Raw genomic sequence first — 20290 nt, forward strand, 5'->3', positions numbered from 1 at the left:
CATTGTCCATGTGTGGGCTACAAGTCAAATGTACTCAACAGTAGTGGTTTATAAGGAATACTGCTATATGTACGAATTCAAATGTTACCAAGGGGCGTTGAATATAACGTCTCTATGCAAGTTATTTACCTTGCTTGAATGAGGTGTTAATGGATGATTCTGAATAATGGCATTTCAGCTTTTTACCAGCAGGGGGAGGCAGAACACAGCAGCGCCTATTGCAGTAGAGTAGACAGTTACTGATTCTGCAATGATTTAATGACATTGATGACGTTGCCATAAATACATGTCTTTAATATGATATATCAAAAACTTCTTATAGGGAAAACAAATTCCTCAGCACTAGTAGAACAGGACACATTTAATACTTCTCTCACAACCCACACTAAGACCACTGTGGAGGGGAAAACCATGACAACCAACACTAAGACCACTGTGGAGGGGAACGCCATGGCAACCCAGACCACTGTGGAGGGGAACGCCATGGCAACCCAGACCACTGTGGTGGGTAAAGCCGTGGCAACCCAGACCACTGTGGTGGGTAAAGCCATGGCAACCCAGACCACTGTGGTGGGTAAAGCCGTGGCAACCCAGACCACTGTGGTGGGTAAAGCCGTGGCAACCCAGACCACTGTGGTGGGTAAAGCCATGGCAACCCAGACCACTGTGGTGGGTAAAGCCGTGGCAACCCAGACCACTGTGGTGGGTAAAGCCATGGCAACCCAGACCACTGTGGTGGGTAAAGCCGTGGCAACCCAGACCACTGTGGTGGGTAAAGCCATGGCAACCCAGACCACTGTGGTGGGTAAAGCCGTGGCAACCCAGACCACTGTGGTGGGTAAAGCCATGGCAACCCAGACCACTGTGGTGGGTAAAGCCATGGCAACCCAGACCACTGTGGAGGGGAACGCCATGGCAACCCAGACCACTGTGGAGGGGAACGCCATGGCAACCCAGACCACTGTGGTGGGTAAAGCCATGGCAACCCAGACCACTGTGGTGGGTAAAGCCATGGCAACCCAGACCACTGTGGTGGGTAAAGCCATGGCAACCCAGACCACTGTGGTGGGTAAAGCCATGGCAACCCAGACCACTGTGGAGGGGAACGCCATGGCAACCCAGACCACTGTGGTGGGTAAAGCCATGGCAACCCAGACCACTGTGGTGGGTAAAGCCATGGCAACCCAGACCACTGTGGTGGGTAAAGCCATGGCAACCCAGACCACTGTGGTGGGTAAAGCCATGGCAACCCAGACCACTGTGGTGGGTAAAGCCATGGCAACCCAGACCACTGTGGTGGGTAAAGCCATGGCAACCCAGACCACTGTGGTGGGTAAAGCCATGGCAACCCAGACCACTGTGGTGGGTAAAGCCATGGCAACCCAGACCACTGTGGTGGGTAAAGCCATGGCAACCCAGACCACTGTGGAGGGGAACGCCGTGACAACCCAGACCACTGTGGAGGGGAACGCCGTGGCAACCCAGACCACTGTGGAGGGGAACGCCATGGCAACCCAGACCACTGTGGAGGGGAACGCCGTGGCAACCCAGACCACTGTGGAGGGGAACGCCGTGGCAACCCAGACCACTGTGGAGGGGAACGCCGTGGCAACCCAGACCACTGTGGAGGGGAAAGCCATGATGGCTAGAAGTACTAGATTGGAGTCTTGTCAGGTGGGGTAAGGTTTAAAGACAAAAACAGGGTTGAAAGAACTAGAATCACAGCAAACCAAATACATGTTAGCCCATATAAATCACCACCTGGTTTTAATATCATTCAAAAGGTCTCTTCAGCACTCCAATGGCATAAACGACAGCCTTTTAAATGTTTAAAACTTCAGTTAGTTGGCTTGCCTGGGTCGAGACTTGAGAAAGTAGCAGTGTTTTAGTGTTGTCTTGTGGCCCAAATGGCTCCCTATTCAGGGCAGCCCCATGGGCCCTGGTTAATAGTTGTGCACTAGAAACGGGAATAGGGTACCCTAGTGACTGGCGGGGCGAGGCAATTTGTCGTCAGGGGCAATGGATATGGATGGGGCTAGACAAGAGAACAGGTTGTCATCAGGGACAATGGATATGGATGGGGCTAGACAAGAGAACAGGTTGTCATCAGGGACAATGGATATGGATGGGGCTAGACAAGAGAACAGGTTGTCATCAGGGACAATGGATATGGATGGGGCTAGACAAGAGAACAGGTTGTCATCAGGGACAATGGATATGGATGGGGCTAGACAAGAGAACAGGTTGTCATCAGGGACAATGGATATGGATGGGGCTAGACAAGAGAACAGGTTGTCATCAGGGACAATGGATATGGATGGGGCTAGACAAGAGAACAGGTTGTCATCAGGGACAATGGATATGGATGGGGCTAGACAAGAGAACAGGTTGTCATCAGGGACAATGGATATGGATGGGGCTAGACAAGAGAACAGGTTGTCATCAGGGACAATGGATATGGATGGGGCTAGACAAGAGAACAGGTTGTCATCAGGGACAATGGATATGGATGGGGCTAGACAAGAGAACAGGTTGTCATCAGGGACAATGGATATGGATGGGGCTAGACAAGAGAACAGGTTGTCATCAGGGACAATGGATATGGATGGGGCTAGACAAGAGAACAGGTTGTCATCAGGGACAATGGATATGGATGGGGCTAGACAAGAGAACAGGTTGTCATCAGGGGCAATGGATATGGATGGGGCTAGGCAAGAGAACAGGTTGTCATCAGGGACAATGGATATGGATGGGGCTAGACAAGAGAACAGGTTGTCATCAGGGACAATGGATATGGATGGGGCTAGACAAGAGAACAGGTTGTCATCAGGGACAATGGATATGGATGGGGCTAGACAAGAGAACAGGTTGTCATCAGGGACAATGGATATGGATGGGGCTAGACAAGAGAACAGGTTGTCATCAGGGACAATGGATATGGATGGGGCTAGACAAGAGAACAGGTTGTCATCAGGGACAATGGATATGGATGGGGCTAGACAAGAGAACAGGTTGTCATCAGGGGCAATGGATATGGATGGGGCTAGACAAGAGAACAGGTTGTCATCAGGGACAATGGATATGGATGGGGCTAGACAAGAGAACAGGTTGTCATCAGGGACAATGGATATGGATGGGGCTAGACAAGAGAACAGGTTGTCATCAGGGACAATGGATATGGATGGGGCTAGACAAGAGAACAGGTTGAGGCATGTTTCCTGAAGATTTAAATGAAAAGTCGTCCCCCTAGCAACTACTACCCACTCGCTCTCTTGTCGACAACAAACGTCTCTTTCTACCGGTGAACTTTAGTGACACATTTGACTTTCACGTAGCTTAAACCCATGTCATTATAGATACAATTATAAAAGACTCATCTGTGCAGAATAGAGGGAAGACGAGGTGAAAATAAACAAAGAAAAATCAATATACATATCTGTTAATTTGATAGACATTCTTTATTCAATGAAAATAATAAAATATATTGAATATATCACCACTAAGAGAATTTGAAAAACTAGAAAGGCTATTTGACTGAACACTAGAAATCAATCCCAAATCAACACAACAGGCACCTTGTTTGATAGAGACAACAAACTCTGTTCATAAATAAAACCACTTCCAAATAAACTAATTAAAACATTATTTATTCATTCAGGATTTAAGTTGTTTTGGGATCAGGGAGTTGTGTAGCTATGGGTTACATCCTATTCCCTATGTAGTGTGCACTACTTTAGACCAGAGTCCTATGGGCCATGGTTGAAAGTAGTGCACTACATTTGGAATGTACAGTCTAGCCGATAGCCGTCCTCAGCTGAGATAAATTAGGACGACAGACTGGATAGGCTCCCTGCAGACAGGACACAGCTTGTTCCTCTTCTTCAGTTTCCTGGCGCAGGTGTAACAGGCCATGAGGTGTCCGGTGCGTCCGTGGACGATGCAGCCGTTCTTGGGCCTGGTCTGACAGATGACGCAGGGCTCCAGGCAGCTGGCGGGGAGGTGAGCCTCCAGGCTGTTGAAACGCTCCAGGTCTGGTACCATCACTTCTTGGCTGAAGGGGGCGCTAGAGGACGATCCTGAGCCTACACCATTGGAGTTCGAAGAAGAGGTGGAGGGCTGGGAGGAGCAGGCCGAGTCTTGGGAATCGGGGCCAGAGACGGACACCAAGTCCTGGGAGTCTTTGAGGAGGGGAAGGGGCGACTTGGCTCTCTTCCCATCTGGGACATCCAGTCCTTCGGTCTCGTCGGGCTCTGTCGGGGCTGGGGAAGGCTTGGGGGGTAAGGGTTTGAGGGTGGTGGTAGCAGAGTTGCTGTCAGACTCAGGAAACCAATCCATTCTTAGTGTCCAGCAGCGGTTACAGTTACGGGGGAGGGGAGGGTTCAACTCCTCACACTTTGAGCACTTCCAGTAGTCCTGAAACAACACCACTAGATTAGACAACAGACAACACTAGATTAGACCACAGCACCGCTAGATTAGACCACAGGCAGCACCGCTAGATTAGACCACAGGCAGCACCGCTAGATTAGACCACAGGCAGCACCGCTAGATTAGACCACAGGCAGCACCGCTAGATTAGACCACAGGCAGCACCGCTAGATTAGACCACAGGCAGCACCGCTAGATTAGACCACAGGCAGCACCGCTAGATTAGACCACAGACAACACTAGATGACACCGCTAGATTAGACGACAGCACCGCTAGATTAGACCACACCGCTAGATTAGACCACAGGCACCACCGCTAGATTAGACCACAGGCAGCACCGCTAGATTAGACCACAGACAACACTAGATGACACCGCTAGAGCAGACGACAGCACCGCTAGATTAGACCACACCGCTAGATTAGACCACAGACAACACTAGATTAAACAACAGACAACACGAGATGACAGCACTAGATTAGACCACACCGCTAGATTAGACCACAGCACCGCTAGATTAGACAACACCGCTAGATTAGACCACAGACAACACTAGATTAAACAACAGACAACACTAGATGACAGCACTAGATTAGACCACAGACAAGACGGCTAGATTAGACAACACCACTAGATTAGACCAGAGACAACACCGCTAGATTTGACCGCACCGCTAGATTAGACCACAGGCACCACCGCTAGATTAGACCACACCGCTAGATTAGACCAGAGACCACACCGCTAGATTAGACCACAGGCACCACCGCTAGATTAGACCACAGGCAGCACCGCTAGATTAGACCACAGACAACACTAGATGACACCGCTAGATCAGACGACAGCACCGCTAGATTAGACCACACCGCTAGATTAGACCACAGACAACACTAGATTAAACAACAGACAACACGAGATGACAGCACTAGATTAGACCACACCGCTAGATTAGACCACAGGCAGCACCGCTAGATTAGACCACAGCACCGCTAGATTAGACAACACCGCTAGATTAGACCACAGACAACACTAGATTAAACAACAGACAACACTAGATGACAGCACTAGATTAGACCACAGACAAGACGGCTAGATTAGACCACACCGCTAGATTAGACCACAGGCACCACCGCTAGATTAGACAACACCGCTAGATTAGACCGCACCGCTACATTAGACCGCACCGCTACATTAGACCGCACCGCTACATTAGACCGCACCGCTACATTAGACCACAGGCACCACCGCTAGATTAGACCACACCGCTAGATTAGACCGCACCGCTAGATCTTAGACCGCACCGCTAGATTAGACCACAGGCACCACCGCTAGATTAGGCCACAGGCACCACCGCTAGATTAGACCACAGGCCCCACCGCTAGATTAGACCACAGGCCCCACCGCTAGATTAGACCACAGGCACCACCGCTAGATTAGACCACAGGCACCACCGCTAGATTAGACCACAGGCACCACCGCTAGATTAGACCACAGGCAGCACCGCTAGATTAGACCACAGGCACCACCGCTAGATTAGACCACAGGCAGCACCGCTAGATTAGACCACAGGCAGCACCGCTAGATTAGACCACAGACACCACTGCTAGATTAGACCACACCGCTAGATCAGACCACACCGCTAGATTAGACCACAGGCAGCACCGCTAGATCAGACCACACCGCTAGATCAGACCACACCGCTAGATTAGACCACAGGCACCACCGCTAGATTAGACCACAGGCACCACCGCTAGATTAGACCACAGGCACTAACCAACCAGAACATTGGTAGCGAGTGACAAAACAGCTAAGCAGCTTGTTGGACAATCAGAATTGTGAGAAATGATCTGTTGTATCCTTGTGTTGATTAGATTTGTTTTATTATGGGTAATATGAAACATACTGCTTCCGTGATTTCAGTGTCGTCATCGAACGAGTCCTCCTCCTCTGCTTCAAAGATGGTGACTTCATACACCTGTGAGAGAACGACAAGAGACCCAGGGAGTCAACAGCTGCAGTTTGACCCCAGGACACTAGAGGGAGCTGTTTGAAATGAAACACACACACACCAATGTTTCCTCGGGGGTCCGGGAGCATGCCCCCCGTGATAATTTTTAGAACCACTGAAAAGGTCTGCTTTTTGTTGTTGTGGTGGTGCACCACAGCTAAATAAATGCAGCGGAAACACAGACACAGTTGAAAAGACAGTGAGCCGAGACCTCGTCCTCTCCAGACACTGAAGCCTCTTCGGGATCGCTGTAGGCATCCGAGTCGATGGACTCCACCTCAAACTCCACGCTGAAGTTATCAGAGTCTGAGTCCAGATCCTGGCTCAGAACATCGTCACACACGTCACTGACCAATGAACCTACTTCCTGTTGAGAGAGACAAAGAGAGAGAGAGCTCAGTAACATGGGACTTACACAGCTGCCGATAGATTTACAAATTACAATCATTTTTTTACTCAGAATCTAAAGTACTGAACAAACCGATGTCACACACTAGACGTGAAACATTTAGTCTGAACATTATGTGTAGGAATGAATCATCTCATTCCTTCATCTGTATCATTTTGTAACCCAGCAGGTATTCTCTAGTTTAGGATCTCACCCTCCTTTTATTTAGGATTGGTGAAACTACAGTCTGACAGGGTAAATAGTTGTACTGCAGGAGGCTCCCCCCACAGAGTGACAGGAGGAGGCCCCCCCACAGAGTGACAGGAGGAGGCCCCCACAGAGTGACAGGAGGAGGCTCCCCCCACAGAGTTACAGGAGGAGGCTCCCCCCACAGAGTTACAGGAGGAGGCTCCCCCCACAGAGTTACAGGAGGAGGCTCCCCCCACAGAGTTACAGGAGGAGGCCCCCCACAGAGTTACAGGAGGAGGCTCCCCCCACAGAGTACAGGAGGAGGCTCCCCCCACAGAGTGACAGGAGGAGGCTCCCCCCACAGAGTTACAGGAGGAGGCTCCCCCACAGAGTTACAGGAGGAGGCTCCCCCACAGAGTTACAGGAGGAGGCTCCCCCACAGAGTTACAGGAGGAGGCTACTCACAGTGTTACTGTGTGAGTCTGAAGACTCGCTGCTCCTACGGTCTCGTCTCAGGCCTCCAATCACACACCAGGACATGCTGTCATCAAAGGTCAGAGAAAAGCTGTCTGACCTATGTCTCTTCCTGGACTCACACCCGTCCTCCTCTTGTGTCGATGATGTTCCATCTGGAATAGAACAGAGGGGTGAGCAGTGGTTTTAGTCAGGTTGACACATCAAATAGCACTGTTAACAATGTCTTTCAAATAAACCATTTCTCCTCTGATGCCAATAGAGAAGAATATTGTGCATACAATCACTCTGTTGACATAGTGAAACATACTGATAGTCTTCAACAAAGCTGTTTCTCCCTTGATGACAATGAATATGTGATGTTCACAAGACATCAAGGATTTGTTTATAGCCGTATGTGTGTACTGGGCACTGAGGTACGACCAGTAGCTAAGAGCAATAAAACCCCAGTCCTTAAAATGGTCCAGTTCAATCCATCAGGCTAGGACTGTTGTGGATTCCCCCTGGTCCGTTAGGAACAAGCATGTCTTTGTGGTGTCTGTGTGTGGAAGCCGTCAGGCTGCTTTGGGCCTGAAGAGACTCATTGTGAGGAGAAGTCATCTGAAAACATTCTCCACAGCCTCCAGACCAGAGCGTTCCCTACGGTCTGATAGCCGGTCCTCCGGACCAGAGCGTCGGGATAGCGGTCCTCCGGACAGAGTGTTCCTACGGTCTGATAGCCGGTCCTCCGGACCAGAGCGTTCCCTACGGTCTGATAGCCGGTCCTCCGGACCAGAGCGTTCCCACGGTCTGATAGCCGGTCCTCCGGACCAGAGCCCTACGGTCTGATAGCCGGTCCTCCAGACCAGAGCGTTCCTACGGTCTGATAGCCGGTCCTCCGGACCAGAGCGTTCCCACGGTCTGATAGCCGGTCCTCCGGACCAGAGCGTTCCTACGGTCTGATAGCCGGTCCTCCGGACCAGAGCGTTCCTACGGTCTGATAGCCGGTCCTCCAGACCAGAGCGTTCTTATAGTCTGATAGCCGGTCCTCCAGACCAGAGCGTTCCCACGGTCTGATAGCCGGTCCTCCGGACCAGAGCGTTCCTATAGTCTGATAGCTGGTCTTATCCCACACAGAGATAAGATCTCAGACCACCACGTCTGCCTGCCTGGCTACAGATGGCCAGAACACCCCTGTCAAGAAGGACAAGTCTGGACGGACCCATTAAAAGTGACTGTGGTTCTATGCTTTGATGCATCCATAACTCAGTATTTGCTTCCCCAACAGACTTGACAGGGCAACACATGAAGCCATGCGGTCTGACGTCACGAAGCCATGCGGTCTGACGTGACGTCATGAAGCCATGCGGTCTGACGTGTCATCATGAAGCCATGCGGTCTGACGTGACATCATGAAGCCATGCGGTCTGACGTCATGAAGCCATGCGGTCTGACATCATGAAGCCATGCGGTCTGACGTGACATCATGAAGCCATGCGGTCTGACGTGACATCATGAAGCCATGCGGTCTGACGTGACATCATGAAGCCATGCGGTCTGAGTCATGACATCATGAAGCCATGCGGTCTGAGGTGACAGTTTTTCTCCAGGAGAAAGTTACAGCACAGATCCACATGAGCAGGACTGGTGTAGTTAGTAGGTGTAGGCTTATGTACACACTGCTGCAGTACTCCAACGGACAGACAGACAGGCACTCACCAGGGTCACTACTCCTCCTCCTCCTCCTGCGTTCTGAGGTAGATGATGAATGACAGTCTGAGTCTGTCTCCTGTAAACAGATTAAACAGGAGGAACCGTTAGAGAAATCAACCAGTGAACCAGGACACTGAGGGAGTCTGTCTATAAAACTCACTCAGGCACATCTACCACTTAAAACGACATCACAGGAAAACCCGCATCAGAAGCTCCAAGGGAGACCGTCTTGGAACACGTGCCAGTATAAACATCACTCTGCAACACAACTAAAGTTGTTTCAACTTGAGGTTGAGTATGTTTATGTCTGTGACACAGAGCTAGGCAATTAGTTTGATCGCAAGCATTTTCGCTACACTCGCAATAACATCTGCTAAACACGTGTATGTGACAAATAACATTTGATTTGATTTACAGTCTGTTTGTAACTCTTTCAAATGCAGGGTGATGGAGAAGTCCTTCTCCCTATATTCATTTAGTAACGGTGGCCCACCGCTAAACAACTATTTTTTGAGACAGGTTGTAAACCAAGGTTTCCAGAACCCTTCTGCTGCTCTCTTAGGTGGTTTAACTAAGGGAAAGCACTGGTGAAAAATACACAATTGAAAGATGTGAGAAAAGTCTGGTAAGCAGACTCCACATCGACCTAAATATTTTCCCATGAAATACCATCAAACAACATGTTAAAGTGCTCGCAATTACTTTAGTTAAATAGTCTACATTTAAAAACGCTACAAATCATTCCTTCTGTTCATTTCCAACTGCCAAAGAGAAGTGGAAAATTACAAAGTGGTCAGAACGCATCGGAGTAGGATTCTATTGCATTGACAGGCACGACTCAGGCATAACCAATCAGAGCTGTAGTAGACCTATATGCAAATAGACCATTGCCATATATGGATCTGTGCCATTCACTGGACTGTTTTTACAGCATGAGCGGTCGTGAGTAGATGAGCTTGTTTTGAGATCAAAGCGAGAGCGACTTGTGCACATTTGCTCATATCCTTTGCTAGTTAGTGAGTTATTAGCCCAGTTATAGATAACTTGTAGTCAGCAATGGGGAAGTGATTGCTTCCAACAAGAGCACAAAACGTATACATTTCCAGACAGCTTTGAAACACAAGTCAGTTTAAAAGCTTTTTTTTGTCTTAAAGGGGCCGTATTGTATTTTGAAACAGGTTTGAATAAGATAAGTAGCCAATAGGCAGAGTGTAGCATAATTTGTCTGATTCTCTGTAATAATGGTATGGGAATAATGATGCATTTTATTTTGTAAAGTGGTTTCTTGCATCAAACACAATATTCAGTCACCTCATTGTCTGAAGGACAAGTGGATAAACAGGTTCATGTCAAGCCCAGCATGGGTTTTTTCTCACAAGTCTCATGGAATGTAGGTCTACATTGAACACCACACATTGGCTGCTACTGTCAGCTGAAAGATATAACAGCTATTTCCATATTAAAATGTTACGGGATTAATTCTCTCCATTGTTTTTGATGGTAGGCCACTCTGGTAGGCCTACATTATGATCAAATAGCCACAGCAGCCTACCTGGCCACTGTTAAAACTGTAACTTAAAGCAGGTACAGCCTCAGTGTTTACAGTAAGCGCGTGCCGGACGATGAACAAGATTTTCACAACGTTCAAGTTTGTGCTCATCAGACCTGAAATTTGCTCAGTGATAAAAGAACAGAGGGAACATTGTTTGGGGCGGTATGCAAATTGGAGTAGATCTATGGCAGTGCTCTCCAACAGGTCGATAGCCAGCTACCAGTAGCTACCAGCTCACCTATGACTAGCTCGACAAACTATTCTGAAAGTACATGCAATTTTCACGTGTTCCACCGCAAACTGTCATAAACAGATCTCACAAGTATCAGACAGTAGCAGCTACTGTATAGTCAATACAACATTGACCTTATCCCAGCCCTGGTTAGACACTAGTGGCTACAAAAGCCAAACCCAAAAGTTTCCTCAAGGGGCAGCCCGTAAAATTGGGTTGGAATTACAGAAAGAGCCCAGGGCAGATGAGTCGAAGCCGGAATTGATGTTCAAAAGTTCTTGTCGGTTTAAATAAATTACAGCGGAAACAATTCATGGGAGAATTTTTTACGACGACTAAAGAATGACAAAATAGCAAAGTTGTGTCGGAGCTTGTAAAACAGCTGCCATCCAGTACGGCAACATTATAGCAATGCCTCCACTGGAACGTTTCAACCAACCACAAGCTCTGTTTTTCCCCCCTTCATTTAGTTTAATGTGTCTACCACAGAAATACAATGAATAGATGCTCTTTCTATGTGGTCTTCTTACCTTAGGCCCTCTATCCGGTTCACTCTGGCTCCTGGGTTCCGTGAAGACAGATTGGGATTCTAAAAGGACAAAGAAACATCTACATTTAAAAATCAGAATAGACTACTTCTTCACTTGTCTTATCAGCCCAATACATAACGCAACATTGAACTGCCTAGCGTACAAATGGCTTTTTCAAAAGAGATGTATATCAACTACAAACTACAGGACAATACAAGTGACAAAAGGAAAGCTAAAAGTACCTTGATTTTTCACTGCTAGGAGATTTTGTGTGATCATAGCGAAGAGGACTCTGAAAGAACAAAACCCACAAGGCTAACATTAGCACACTGAAACGGTTTCACTACCAGACATCTCTCATTTGTTTAGCAAACAGAAGGCTGCTCATCAATTTCACTAACTTCCTTTTTCAATCATCAGTACACATCTGACCAACACATGCAACAGGTGGCAGCATATTAAGTGGCTATATTAGAGGCCAGAGTCTGTATTAGAGGTTAGAGGCCATAGGAGCTGTATTAGAGGACAGAGTCTGTATTAGAGGACCAGAGGGTCTGTATTAGAGGCCAGAGGAGCTGTATTAGAGGACCAGAGGGTCTGTATTAGAGGTTAGAGGCCAGAGTCTGTATTAGAAGCCAGAGTCTGTATTAGAGGCCAGAGTCTGTATTAGAGGACCAGAGGGTCTGTATTAGAGGACCAGAGTCTGTATTGGAGGACCAGAGGAGCTGTATTAGAGGACCAGAGGGGCTGTATTAGAGGACCAGAGGGTCTGTATTAGAGGACCAGAGGGTCTGTATTAGAGATTAGAGGCCAGAGTCTGTATTGGAGGACCAGAGGAGCTGTATTAGAGGACCAGAGGGTCTGTATTAGAGGACCAGAGGGTCTGTATTAGAGGACCAGAGGGTCTGTATTAGAGGACCAGAGGGTCTGTATTAGAGGACCAGAGGGTCTGTATTAGAGGACCAGAGGGTCTGTATTAGAGGACCAGAGGGTCTGTATTAGAGGACCAGAGGGTCTGTATTAGAGGACCAGAGGGTCTGTATTAGAGGACCAGAGGGTCTGTATTAGAGGCCAGGGAGCTGTATTAGAGGACAGAGTCTGTATTAGAGGTTGTGTAGAGGAGCTTCATTAGAGCCTGTGTAGAGGGGCTGCATTAGAGCCTGTGTAGATGAGCTGCATTAGAGGCTGTGTAGAGGGGCTGCATTAGAGGCTGTGTAGAGAGCCTGTGTAGAGAGCCTGTGTAGAGAGCCTGTGTAGAGGAGCTGCATTAGAGCCTGTGTAGAGAGCCTGCATTAGAGCCTGTGTAGAGAGCCTGCATTAGAGCCTGTGTAGAGAGCCTGCATTAGAGCCTGTGTAGAGAGCCTGCATTAGAGCCTGTGTAGAGAGCCTGCATTAGAGCCTGTGTAGAGAGCCTGCATTAGAGCCTGTGTAGAGAGCCTGCATTAGAGCCTGTGTAGAGAGCCTGCATTAGAGCCTGTGTAGAGAGCCTGCATTAGAGCCTGTGTAGAGAGCCTGCATTAGAGCCTGTGTAGAGAGCCTGCATTAGAGCCTGTGTAGAGAGCCTGCATTAGAGGCTGTGTAGAGGAGCCTGCATTAGAGCCTGTGTAGAGAGCCTGCATTAGAGCCTGTGTAGAGGAGCCTGCATTAGAGGCTGTGTAGAGAGCCTGCATTAGAGCAACGCAAGCTGAGCAAACAGGGTGTGTGTTGGGGGTTTATTGTCCAAGCTGTGTGTGTTATTGTGTGAGTGGCTCTTTGATGGAGAATATGTCCACACCGTGCAGTGTGTCTCCTCACCGTGGTTCTTTAACAGAGAAGCTGTCCACTCCCAGTACAGCCCCCAGGGGGTCATCAGCACAGTGCACTATGTGTTGCTGCTTCATGTCATAAAGCTGTTTCTTCATGATGTACTGCCCCAGGTAGAATATCACCTGACAATAGACAGCACAGGGGTCAGAGGTCAACACCACACACATATATATATAAATATGAGAGAGAGAGAGAGAGCGAGAGAGAGAAACAGGGTACAGGCAGGGGTCAAGATGAGAGTCCTGTCTCAGTCTAGTTGATACCCTCCCTCCATATACTGATCCAGACAGTCCTGTCTCAGTCTAGTAGATACCCTCCCTCCATATACTGATCCAGACAGTCCTGTCTCAGTCTAGTTGATACCCTCCCTCCATATACTGATCCAGACCGTCCTGTCTCAGTCTAGTAGATACCCTCCCTCCATATACTGATCCAGACAGTCCTGTCTCAGTCTAGTAGATACCCTCCCTCCATATACTGATCCAGACAGTCCTGTCTCAGTCTAGTTGATACCCTCCCTCCATATACTGATCCAGACAGTCCTGTCTCAGTCTAGTAGATACCCTCCCTCCATATACTGATCCAGACAGTCCTGTCTCAGTCTAGTTGATACCCTCCCTCCATATACTGATCCAGACAGTCCTGTCTCAGTCTAGTAGATACCCTCCCTCCATATACTGATCCAGACAGTCCTGTCTCAGTCTAGTAGATACCCTCCCTCCATATACTGATCCAGACAGTCCTGTCTCAGTCTAGTAGATACCCTCCCTCCATATACTGATCCAGACAGTCCTGTCTCAGTCTAGTAGATACCCTCCCTCCATATACTGATCCAGACAGTCCTGTCTCAGTCTAGTAGATACCCTCCCTCCATATACTGATCCAGACAGTCCTGTCTCAGTCTAGTAGATACCCTCCCTCCATATACTGATCCAGACCGTCCTGTCTCAGTCTAGTAGATACCCTCCCTCCATATACTGATCCAGACAGTCCTGTCTCAGTCTAGTAGATACCCTCCCTCCATATACTGATCCAGACCGTCCTGTCTCAGTCTAGTAGATACCCTCCCTCCATATACTGATCCAGACAGTCCTGTCTCAGTCTAGTAGATACCCTCCCTCCATATACTGATCCAGACAGTCCTGTCTCAGTCTAGTAGATACCCTCCCTCCATATACTGATCCAGACCGTCCTGTCTCAGTCTAGTAGATACCCTCCCTCCATATACTGATCCAGACAGTCCTGTCTCAGTCTAGTAGATACCCTCCCTCCATATACTGATCCAGACAGTCCTGTCTCAGTCTAGTAGATACCCTCCCTCCATATACTGATCCAGACAGTCCTGTCTCAGTCTAGTAGATACCCTCCCTCCATATACTGATCCAGACAGTCCTGTCTCAGTCTAGTAGATACCCTCCCTCCATATACTGATCCAGACCGTCCTGTCTCAGTCTAGTAGATACCCTCCCTCCATATACTGATCCAGACAGTCCTGTCTCAGTCTAGTAGATACCCTCCCTCCATATACTGATCCAGACAGTCCTGTCTCAGTCTAGTTGATACCCTCCCTCCATATACTGATCCAGACAGTCCTGTCTCAGTCTAGTAGATACCCTCCCTCCATATACTGATCCAGACAGTCCTGTCTCAGTCTAGTTGATACCCTCCCTCCATATACTGATCCAGACAGTCCTGTCTCAGTCTAGTTGATACCCTCCCTCCATATACTGATCCAGACAGTCCTGTCTCAGTCTAGTTGATACCCTCCCTCCATATACTGATCCAGACAGTCCTGTCTCAGTCTAGTAGATACCCTCCCTCCATATACTGATCCAGACAGTCCTGTCTCAGTCTAGTAGATACCCTCCCTCCATATACTGATCCAGACAGTCCTGTCTCAGTCTAGTAGATACCCTCCCTCCATATACTGATCCAGACAGTCCTGTCTCAGTCTAGTTGATACCCTCCCTCCATATACTGATCCAGACAGTCCTGTCTCAGTCTAGTAGATACCCTCCCTCCATATACTGATCCAGACAGTCCTGTCTCAGTCTAGTTGATACCCTCCCTCCATATACTGATCCAGACCGTCCTGTCTCAGTCTAGTAGATACACCTCATCCCACACTGATCCAGAGTATTCTGGGTCACAATTTAGACAGGCAACTGACAGACACATGATTACTGCACTGAGTAGAAGTATATGACTCCATCCAATATACTTCTCTAGCTGACAGGAGGCTATTGTGATAGACTGATCACTGCCATGAAGGTATCAGTTCCTTATGATAAAAGCAGATTACACAGACTGTAAACACATTTTCCAGCAATCAATGTGGACCAGTAAAACGCTCAGCACTCCCATACACTCTATAAACTAAAGCATCAGAGTGCCTCTCTCTCTCTCGCTCTGAGATAACTCTGTCTCCCTGATGAACAACAGAGGAAGGAGCCAAACACAGAGTCCCAGACTAGTTAGACATTCCTGAGGTCCGTTAGAACCCCAGTGAGTCAGAGTAGAAGTCAAGAGGTGGCTGAACGTTCTAACATTCTAACTAAGATAATCACTAGTCTCTCTCTATGACTCAGACTCCCACACAGACAGACCCCCTGACATGTCTCATCAAAGCTGTGTGACGTGTCCTCAAACCAAGGTGGTCTGCTAGCCAATCATAGCTCTTAAATGACAGTGCATTTGTATTCTAGTTTAGTAGACACTACAATCAGTTCAATCAACTGAAGTAGGTAAAACAGTATACCAATAGGAAAACAATAGAACCAAGTCAAAAGACATTCTAATTTTTGAGAGTATCTACCGGATGCAGTTTAGTTGATGAAAGCGACAATCAATAGTGAAACTAGTGTAAATCTAACGATGCAGAGAATAATCCAGAAACACATACACAATGTATATACCAGTAGTTTGGCTGCTAATGACAAATTAAGAGTGACTTTCCCCCCTTAGAAACTAATATCTACTATTCTACCAGTAAACCCTAAGATATACTGCAATTGGAAATTCAAAACATCAAATATTTAAATGTAAAAACTGAATTTAAAAAAATGTGAGACTAGAAAATAATTACAGAAACTGAAAAGTCTGGGAGATAATGTCTATTGAGGATCTTAAAAGGTTTCCTCTGTCTGCTTCATGCAACAATAAGTTGATTAAGTAAAGTTAAGCCAAAGACTAGTGGTTCTATATCAGCAGGATATAGGAAACAAGACAGCCAGCTGTCAGATCACTTCTTACCTCTTTCATGGTGAAAACGTCTTTGTCTGCACCTGCCTGCTGTAATAAGATATGCAGTTTCTCTTTTGGTCTTACCTGTGAAAATACAGCACATAAACAAAATACATTATATTACATTCAATGTAACTGTAAACAAATATGACTTAAATAGTGTGATAGAGAGAAAGCGATTTCAGTTAATACTTACAAGTTTCTCATTGTCCAACGTATTTATTTGGGAACTACTTCTATGCCATTCTGACATTCTCTCACAATTCTCTGCCATTCTGTCTTTCACCTGTCGAAGAGTAGAGGTAAAATACATTTTCATTTCCAAGTTAACATGCAATGCCTTATAAAATTATACATGTCAAGACAAGCTTTGGAAGACAAAAACAAGTTTACCTAAATAAATAGATAGAAGTACTAATGAGAAGATGTTCTTTATTTACCCCCTTCATATTGTGTATATAAAGTGCTTGAGGTCGGCTGGTAGCATTAGGAACCACTTCCCCGTCTCCCCCGGATTTAAATAGGCTCAGAGACATGTCAGGACTAGCACTGCTCCGGCTGGTGACGCTAGGATGCTATTGGGCGCAGCCGGCGTATGGCTCAAACTAGATGACTAACCTCACCTAACATGTTTTAGCATGACGAGCACACCGCTTTGACTGGCCCACCTAGCGGCCACCCTGCGTCTGTACACCCGCCTCCGCCCTTAGTGCTGAGCTGGCCGCTACAGTTGGATATGTCCGGGCATGTCCCAGTTTACTACAGTCCTACATTGTGTAACTATCAGCTGTTTTACTGACATGGGCAGGGTTGGAGGAAGGGTGTCTCCTGACTCGCTTAGCTATTGCTTTTCCAAACAAACAAAGAGCCATGCAAGTTGACAGGTGAACTATTGGACATAAACTGGTTGCCACTGGATATTAACGTTACCACCGTGGATATGAAATTACAAAGTACGGGATTAAAGCCAAAGATCTGTCACCAACATTAAGAGGGGTTTGACATCTGGACTCACTGATAACAATTCTTTATCTGATCTAACATTTGGTCATGAGTTTAGTTTTTCTGTTGCAGATATCCATCAATGTTATTCAATCGCATGAAAGAAACTGACCTGCGAAAAGTAACGTTACCTACACTTCAATCATCATGCTTTTATTGCTACCTAACCAAATGGGATAGTTTCCTATCAATCTGTCAACACACAATGAAGACAAACAGCTTGGAAAGACACACGACCCCGTTGTGGGGCTCTGGAAGCCAGTAAAGTAGACCAGTGTGGAATATTAGCAAGTTAGTATAGCTGATAACTTAAATTAATAACATCGACGTTACAGTCAAATGTATTTAACATAGGCATCTAGCTAGATTCAATGTGTGGTAACCACTAACTTTACGCTGCACCGCCAAATTAAAACTGTTGAACGAGCAACTACTATAGTCCGGACGTTGACGAGCAAGTTGGTGTCGCTACCAGGCAGCGCTTTTTGATATATCTTCATGTGCATTTTGTTTAATGGGTAACTACAACACCACAGATAAACATATTTGACGACACTCTTGCTAACATTACATTGCATGTTTAGCCGTTGTACTACTAGCTACCACAACTTCGCTACTATGTGTTGACGTCTAGCTATTCAACGTTGACTCCTTACTAGTAGTTTCCGTTTTAGCCATCAGGAAAACACGAGGATGAAAGGCCTTGTAGCATGTGGCTAATGCTATTAAAACTTTAGCTCTAAAAATGAAGTTGTTGTACAAATTGCATGTCAAAATAACTCATAGTTAAACTATTATACACAATAGATTGCATTTAAACGTTCATACCAATAGTTAAATAGATTTAGAGCACATTATTGGCTTCACTTACGTTACTTTCACAATCCAATAACTTGCTTCTAAAGTTAGCGAGGCAAACGAACGTTAATTTTGTCGCCCCTAGTGGCGGTTCCAAAGTAGGGCACGTGCACTGAAGATGAACCAGGTTGACTAATCAATCACAAGAAGAAGAAAAATATGTCTGTTTTTATAAGAAGAAGAAAATAGACTACCTGCATGTGGGGAATGTTCATAGTTTTATAGTGGAACAAACATGGGAACTATCTACGAACTCAGCCAATACTTGATTGGCTGGATTGATTCATCAATGCATTCTTTGCCTAATCATTGATTCAATCATCAGAGGGGAAATGGCATTGGTTGTCATTCAAATCACACAGTCAGTGTGAAGATGAAATCAATCACATTGAATTCATATAATAGACATGTTTCTGTATGTCTAGCTTTATAAGTGTATTCATCATCATTATCCCCTGAGAGAGGAATACATCAGTGTTCTTCTGTATCTTCACTCCAATATGGGTCAATCTCTTGACATGGCACTCGCTCGTTGAAACAGGGGCATTGTGACTCTTCACATGGCTTCTTGCTGACTGCAAAATCATTGCCTCCGTCTGCCAGAGACAAAAGTGTGTTTGTGTTACGTTCTGTTTTTCTGTCAACCAGCTCTGCTCTAGGGCCATTTATCAAGCGTAGGAGTGCTGATCTAGGATTCCTTCTGCCTTTTAGATCACAATGAATAAGATAACATGGACAGGAGGGACCTGATCCTAGATCAGCAGTCCTACTCTGCCCCTGGTCTGGTCGGATGCTGAGACATGTCCTGGCTGTTCACACTTCATCATTATAGTGCCATGATGCTAGTCCTTATGATGCTAGACCTTATGATGCTAGTCCATGATACTTGACCTTTATGCTAGTCCATATGAAGCTAGTCCATGATGCTAGACCTTATCAAATCAAATTTTATTTGTCACATGCGCCAACTACAAACATGGGAACTATCTACGTGTAGACCTTACAGTGAAATGGTTACCTACAAGCCCTTAACCAACAATGCAGTTTTAAGAAAAAAAAGAAATAAAAAAAGTAACAAATAATGAAAGAGTTGCAGTAAAATAACAATAGCGAGGCTATATACAGGGGGTACTGGTACAGAGTCAATGTGGAGGCTATATACAGGGTGTTACGGTACAGAGTCAATGTGGAGACTATATACAGGGGGTACCGGTACAGAGTCAATGTGGAGGCTATATACAGGGGGTACCGGTACAGAGTCAATGTGGAGGCTATATACAGGGTGTTACGGTACAGAGTCAATGTGGAGGCTATATACAGGGGGTACCGGTACAGAGTCAATGTGGAGGCTATATACAGGAGGTACCAGTACAGAGTCAATGTGGAGCCTATATACAGGGGGTACCGGTACAGAGTCAATGTGGAGGCTATATACAGGGGGTACCGGTACAGAGTCAATGTGGAGGCTATATACAGGGTGTAATGGTACAGAGTCAATGTGGAGGCTATATACAGGGGGTACCGGTACAGAGTCAATGTGGAGGCTATATACAGGGGGGTACCGGTACAGAGTCAATGTGGAGGCTATATACAGGGTGTTACGGTACAGAGTCAATGTGGAGGCTATATACAGGGGGTACCGGTACAGAGTCAATGTGGAGGCTATATACAGGGGGTACCGGTACAGAGTCAATGTGGAGGCTATATACAGGGGGTACCGGTACAGAGTCAATGTGGAGGCTATATACAGGGTGTACCGGTACAGAGTCAATGTGGAGGCTATATACAGGGTGTTACGGTACAGAGTCAATGTGGAGGCTATATACAGGGGGTACCGGTACAGAGTCAATGTGGAGGCTATATACAGGGTGTTACGGTACAGAGTCAATGTG

The 20290-nt window shown here is 46.8% G+C and overlaps 1 protein-coding gene across 3 annotated transcripts; it reads right to left on the minus strand.

The window, feature by feature from the left end:
- Window positions 1-3439: 3439 nt before the first annotated feature.
- On the minus strand, window positions 3440-18520 carry LOC106593772 (E3 ubiquitin-protein ligase Mdm2). 3 transcript variants are annotated; one of them, XM_045700189.1, is made up of 11 exons: window positions 18412-18520; window positions 16735-16824; window positions 16548-16622; window positions 13284-13417; window positions 11732-11781; window positions 11490-11548; window positions 9182-9251; window positions 7475-7638; window positions 6644-6799; window positions 6328-6399; window positions 3440-4413 (listed from the first exon to the last, which is right to left on the minus strand). In XM_045700189.1, the coding sequence occupies exons 2-11, from the start codon at window positions 16810-16812 to the stop codon at window positions 3811-3813; spliced, it is 1461 nt and encodes a 486-aa protein (XP_045556145.1). In that variant the 5' UTR covers window positions 16813-16824; window positions 18412-18520; the 3' UTR covers window positions 3440-3810. The 3 variants fall into 3 exon arrangements, with proteins under 3 accessions (XP_045556145.1, XP_045556144.1, XP_045556146.1); XM_045700188.1 differs by lacking the exon at window positions 18412-18520 and adding an exon at window positions 16979-17245; XM_045700190.1 differs by lacking the exon at window positions 18412-18520 and adding an exon at window positions 16932-17244.
- Window positions 18521-20290: the final 1770 nt, after the last annotated feature.

The sequence above is a fragment of the Salmo salar genome, chromosome ssa17, assembly GCF_905237065.1.
Source record: "Salmo salar chromosome ssa17, Ssal_v3.1, whole genome shotgun sequence".
Taxonomy (NCBI): Eukaryota; Metazoa; Chordata; class Actinopteri; order Salmoniformes; family Salmonidae; genus Salmo; species Salmo salar.

Excerpts from the sequence above, each read along its gene's own strand:
- LOC106593772 (XM_045700188.1), bottom strand. The coding sequence starts at position 17,074 with ATGTCTCTGAGCCTATTTAAATCCGGGGGAGACGGGGAAGTGGTTCCT. Across the intron at positions 11,549-11,731 it reads CCTAGCAGTGAAAAATCAAG|AATCCCAATCTGTCTTCACG; the intron begins GTACTTTTAGCT and ends TTGTCCTTTTAG. Across the intron at positions 9,252-11,489 it reads AACCGGATAGAGGGCCTAAG|GAGACAGACTCAGACTGTCA; the intron begins GTAAGAAGACCA and ends ATCTGTTTACAG.